This window comes from Citrus clementina, unplaced genomic scaffold, assembly GCF_000493195.1.
Source record: "Citrus clementina cultivar Clemenules unplaced genomic scaffold, Citrus_clementina_v1.0 scaffold_1, whole genome shotgun sequence".
In the NCBI taxonomy this organism is placed as follows: domain Eukaryota; kingdom Viridiplantae; phylum Streptophyta; class Magnoliopsida; order Sapindales; family Rutaceae; genus Citrus; species Citrus x clementina.
The window spans coordinates 1213900-1220139 of NW_006263303.1; the positions used below are offsets into that span (position 1 = coordinate 1213900).

General features: G+C 40.1%; 1 protein-coding gene across 1 annotated transcript; it reads right to left on the minus strand.

The window, feature by feature from the left end:
* Positions 1-2869: 2869 nt before the first annotated feature.
* Positions 2870-3411, minus strand: LOC18053756 (sentrin-specific protease 1). Its single transcript, XM_024192440.1, has 2 exons — positions 3391-3411; positions 2870-3268 (listed from the first exon to the last, which is right to left on the minus strand). Exons 1-2 carry the CDS (start codon positions 3406-3408, stop codon positions 2870-2872), a joined length of 417 nt encoding a protein of 138 aa, XP_024048208.1. The 5' UTR covers positions 3409-3411.
* Positions 3412-6240: the final 2829 nt, after the last annotated feature.

The following is a 6240-nucleotide window of genomic DNA, read 5'->3' on the forward strand; positions in this document are numbered from 1 at the left end:
AATATTTTTTTATAATTTCAGGCTTAATGGATTCAGTTGTACTTGAATTGTGTTACGATGGTTGGTGGGAGACATTAGAAAATAGCCGTATGGAGTACGTGAATGGTAAAAATCGAGCATTTTTGGTTGGAAAAAATTATCTGTTTGATCAGTTATTGGCAAGAGTATACGAGGTGTTACAAATTAACCCTAATGACTATAGTATCACCATGAAGACAACTTTGAGGTCTAGTAACACATTATATCGTATATGTGCAATGCCCATGGATATATGCGATGATGAAATGGTGAGGGTTGTGTTGCATATGGCATCGGACGTAGCTAATTTTGGATGCATTCCTATATTCGTGACCACATCACCTCGAGTTCCGAGCGAAGGTATTGAGCCACATGTCGATACAGAAACTTCGTTTAGAGCAAATATGTCTGGCCCCGATAATGATGAAGAGGTGTTGCCAAGGACAATATCGTTGCAGCAATATTACTCTCCAATCCACGAAAATTATGACAACATTGATGATAATGGCGTTACGTTACAGGATGTTGGAGCAACAGTATTTCCAATAACAACGTCGTTGGAGCAACGATATTCTCCGTATCACAACAATGTTTTTCGGGACAATGATGATTTTCATAATGAGACAGAGGGGGATAATGTTTGTGCAGAACCTTCTAATACTACAAGGGGGGGCACGCGTTTCAATAATGATGGTGATGATGGAGGAGCCGGTCCTTCAAATGTTCCATCGTTTCAGCATGAGGATGAGTGTGAAGACAATACTCCTGTGAATAACAGAGGCAATAGACCTATTCCTTCTATGGTTCGATCGAGAAGGCGAATTGACCCCCTTACAAGTGTTGCTCCAACTTTGCCTTCGAATATGGTTGCTCCAAGCTTTGTTAGCAGTTGTGATTCAGATGATATCAGTGTGGGTAAGCTATTTGCTGAGAAAAATGAGTTTATATTACAACTACGCAAGGTTGCCTTTAGAGACAAGTTTGATTTCAAGATTGCACGGTCTACTACGACACGTTTCGAGGCTCACTGTTGTTCAGAATCATGTAAATGGCGTATTCGAGCAACTAGATGTTCGAACGAGCAAAATATTCCGTGGGTGGTGAAGAGAATTGACAATGTACACACTTGTCATAATGAGGTATTGGTTGATGGACGTCATCAAGTCAGGAGCCAGGTTGTCGGTCATATTATCGCAGAAAAATATATTCAAGACAAGAGGATTTATACTCCGAATGACATAAGAGCAGATATGCAACAGGAATACGGTGTTCAGTTAACATACCAGCAGGCATATCGGGCGAGAGAAGTTGGTCTTGAAATAGTTCGAGGCAACCCTGCAGAGTCATACAACTTGCTCCCTAAATACTCTCACGTACTAACTACAGCGAATGAGGGTACAGTCACTCACCTCGAGCAGGATGGAGATGGTAATTTCTTATACTATTTTGTAGCACTCGGATCTTCCATCAAGGGTTTTATGCAGTACATTCGGCCTGTCATTGCTGTAGATGGTACTCATCTGAAGGGATTATATCGTGGAAGCATGTTCGTGGCAACATGTCTTGATGGTAACAATCAATTGTATCCGTTAGCCATTGGGATCATGGATTCAGAAAACAACGATGCTTGGGAATGGTTTATGATGAAGTTACACGGAGTGATTGGCGATAGACCTGAGTTGGTAATTATCTCTGATCGATGCACTGCCATAAGGAGAGCCGTTCTTAAAGTTTTTCACAATGCAACTCATGGCGTTTGTTTTTACCACGTCAAAGGTAACATTAAGTCTCAGTTTAGAATGTCCAAAGCTCTTTGGGATCAATTTGAGCCTGCCTTTATTAATGCAGCAAAAGCATATGGCCACGAGGAATTTAAGAGACAACTTGAAGGGTTGTGGATGATCCACTCGGGTGCGGCTGATTACCTAGAAAATAATGTCGGTACGTGTAATTGGGCAAGGTCGCAGTTTGAAGGTAGGAGGTACAGCATTCTTACCACGAACATCGCGGAGAGTGTTAATGCGTTCATGAGGGAACCTCGAAAATTTCCTGTGACTCATCTTGTTGATCACTTTAGGAAAACATTGCAGCAATGGTTTTATGATAGGAAAATTGTGGCTGAATCAATGACTACTCGGCTAACAACATGGGCGGATGAAATAGTCACTGAGAGGAGAACTATAGCTGAAAGAATGATAGTTCGGCCGGTGTCTCCGCATCGCTTTCAAGTTATAGGCGGTGGGCTTAAGGAAGGGTTAGTTGACTTGCAAAAGAGAACTTGCTCCTGCAGAGTGTTCCAGCTTGATCAGCTTGTGTGTGCTCATGCAATCGCGGCGTGTCTAACACACCGGGTGGATTTTATTAACCTTTGCTCGGACTTTTACACTACAGAATCGTTGGCGATGGCTTATGCACAACCAGTAGAGCCAGTTGGTGATGTGGCTGATTGGGAAATTCCAGATGAAATTCAGGAAATGCATGTATACCCACCAGTTGAGGCACCACCACCTGGCCGTCGTAAAGAGCTCAGAATACCCTCGGCTGGCGAGGACGTTGACCGGCGGACTGTTAGATGCGGTCGGTGTCATGAACTAGGCCATAATCGTAAGAGATGTAAGAATCCCATTGCGTCGACTCGAAGTTAGTTGTATTTTGTGTGTTATGAGTTTGTTAAAACTATTATTGTTTTTGTGTTCGTTGGTTAAAACTGTTACTGCTTGTTTTGTATTGTACACTTATATTTCATAAAACTTTATTTAAAATTTAAAATGTGAGGCATTAAAATTATATAAACTTAAGTGTGCGAAGTAAAAAAAAATTTAAATTTCAACATTTGAATTACTACATAGGTTTACAATTGAATATCGTTATTAAATATATCAACCGCAATCTTCTTTCTAAAGTACTCGACATGACTAGCGTTAAACTCCAATCTAATCCCGAACATTAAATACATCGTAACCATCAATACAAAAACACCGCAATCGCCAGTTCCGGGCTCTTGTTGTGGCGCGCTCTTAACTGCGATAACTTTCCACGGGTCTTCACTCTGCAACTCCGGTCGGATATTGTAGAAGCCAACGTATTCCAACCATCGAGGGAATATAACTTCAAGTGGCTTGAATTTCAACTTGTACCTTTTGTCGTCGCGATTTGTGAGTAATGAGTCATAAATCCAGACTTTGTTTTTCCGAAAGTCAACTCGTGCTAGTACCCAATGCGCGCCGTCGAAGTTAACAGGGATGAGTAGCTGCATATAACAATTGAAAAACATGTTCGTTATGTATGAAATTAAAATACAATACAACAAAGAAAAAGCAACAACTTGAATATTTTCATTAGATAGCATGTGAAATGTAATAAAATACATACCATATCGACATCCGTCATTGATTTAGACATTGTGTGCTGGCGGCCACAAAGATAACTATTCACGCGGTCGTCGAATACCATTGAATCGACTGCACAATTCCCGTTATTCCATAACTGATTCAAGAACACCTAATACATAGATAACCAAGAAATGCATAAATTAATAAAACTTAAATTTTTACATCCACATAAGATTTATAAGTTTTGTCGGCACGTTACCCAAAAAAATGTGTCAGTATGTGTGACACGTTGGAGTAAGGCATTTGGATACTGCCGTTGCTTCTCGCTAATCAAGCGGAGATACTCGTGAATATGCTGTAGAGAAACAGAAATATTACGAGTTTTTAAAAACAAATTTATACACAAATCCACAACAGTATACACCACGAGGAAATTATAAATACCTCATCGCCTAACCATCCCATCGAAGCTGTCCCCAAAATTATTTGAAAGAATGACCGCGGGTGCTGGACTCTCCGGCGGACTCTGCTATCACCAGTAAACCATTGATCAAACTCAGCAAACAGACTAGAGTCCTCCAATCCTCTCAGTGGATTTACATCCACACTCGTACTCATGTCAATCGCATGCTCCATGATTTGGGGTCGAGGTAAAGGCCGGACGTGCTGTCCTCGCCTGACCGGAGGAATCATGTACGGACTGTTATAAACATACGACGGTATGTACGCGCGGCCGAACTTACTAACGCCCGGAGGCACCTCTGTGAACACCTGCACGCTCTCCCCACTTACATCCCCGTAGAAACTATACAATGATGTGGGCGTAGACAAATTTTCATTGCCCACGTCAGTATACACTCCAACGTCATCCGGGGCCTGTACATTCGCCAAAAAGAACATATTAAATAACTATCAAATTAAAAGTTAAACGAACATTATTATCAAATTTAAATTAGCTTACCGCATACGAGCGTGCAGTGGGAGAATCCTTATTTGGACGTTTAGAAAATGTGTCGATGAAACCAACAACGGTTTCTTTAAAATCTTTTAATTCTGACTTTATTTCATACACGTTACGATCAATCTTATCCAGCCGTCGTCGTACGTAATCATTAAACTGCTTTGTCCTCGACTATTACAAAAGAAAAAAATAATACTTTAGAATAACAATAAAAAATTAATAATTTATAAAAAAAAATATCGTATATTATTTCTAACCTCAGAATCCCGTGCGTCATCAGAGTTGTCTGTTTGCTGCTGGTGGTCATCAACACCCACCTCATCCTCAAAAGTGTCATGCCCCACCTCATCCGCAAAAGTGTCATGACACTGCTCTGGTATTGGGTTTGGTATGTCGTCATGATCGTCATGCTCGTCTGAATGCCTTGTAACCGACGGCATCGCGTTGATTGAGGGTTGGTGCTGTATAAAGTATCATTTAAAATTAGTAAATGAAAAGTCAAAAATTTCGATTAACAAATTTTTAGTGCTTAGAGTATACCGACCTTATGAACCCAGTCTGGAATGCTTGGCAAGTAATCCTTCACAGAGAGCCAATAATTTTTGCTACTCTCCTTTGAATTTGGCTCAAGGGTTTGTAAAACGTCCCCCTTCCATAAATTCAATTGAAAATTTTAAGTAAGTATACATAACTTAAATTTAGTAAAGTTTAAAAAATAAGTAATACATATTACTTACAAGACGAGATTCGTCGTTGAAGAACGAATAAACCTCCGCAAAGTTGATTCTCGACGACGCCATGGGCTTCCATTGCAGAATGCGGGGAATCTTATTCTTCGTTTTGACGACCCATGTTGATGGCAACCCTCCGATTGCTTCGTAAATCCAAGCCTACAACAACCAAAGTGAAAAATCAAATAAAACAACTATCAAATATTTAATACAATAAAACTTATTAATAAACAAAAAAAATAGCACCTGAACCCCACACGTAAAGCCGTAAAGATTGTATTTTTCAATATTATGATCTGAATTTTTCAACCGAGTCTTCTTAAATTTCTCGTCTTTCTCGAACAGTGCATTGTCAAGACTCTCGTAAATAATTTCCCACGACAATAGACCCCATGGACGCTTTCGGAAGTACTGTATATCATCAACTTGGTCAAGCCAATCGAAATTAATTTGACAGTGATTTTTTCTTGCATTTAGTACTCTGTCCGCAAAATAAAACAGTGCAATCTTTAATGCGTCCATATCGTTCATTTCCTCGAATTTCAACTCCTTAAATACTGCATCGAATTGCTTCACATTAATCTTACGATGCACACCACCAAAATACGTATTCCGTAGCCTCTGCTCCATTTCATCATTTTTTTGATTGGTATCCACACCAAATGAAAGTCCAGTAACCAAGCACCATTCGACAATTGACAAGCGAATCACATGCTTACCAATTTGAAACCATAACTGATCCTCACGGCTATCTTCTTCATGGGCCACTTGCCGCAGTAGAAGATTGTGCAAAATTACCCCACTAAATGGAAAACTTCGACACTCCAAGAAATGTCCAAATATATCCTTTTTGAACATACGCAACTGCCGGTTTGTTAATTTTTCCTCGATGACTTTAACGACCGAAGATAACATACACATGCTCGAAATTCGACCAGGAAAATGATCAGCATAACGAAAATACATCTTGCCTACTTCAATATCCGGTGATTCTGATTTCGCCATGTATCTGTAATATTTATAAAATTATTACATTACATTTACAGAAAAAAAAAATTAAGAAAATTTAATTTTTGGTGCGACGGGCAAGCCTGTCGCACCAACAATTGGTGCGACGGGCAAGCCTGTCGCACCAACAATTGGTGCGACGGGCAAGCCTGTCGCACCAACAATTGGTGCGACAGGGCCAGTCGCACCA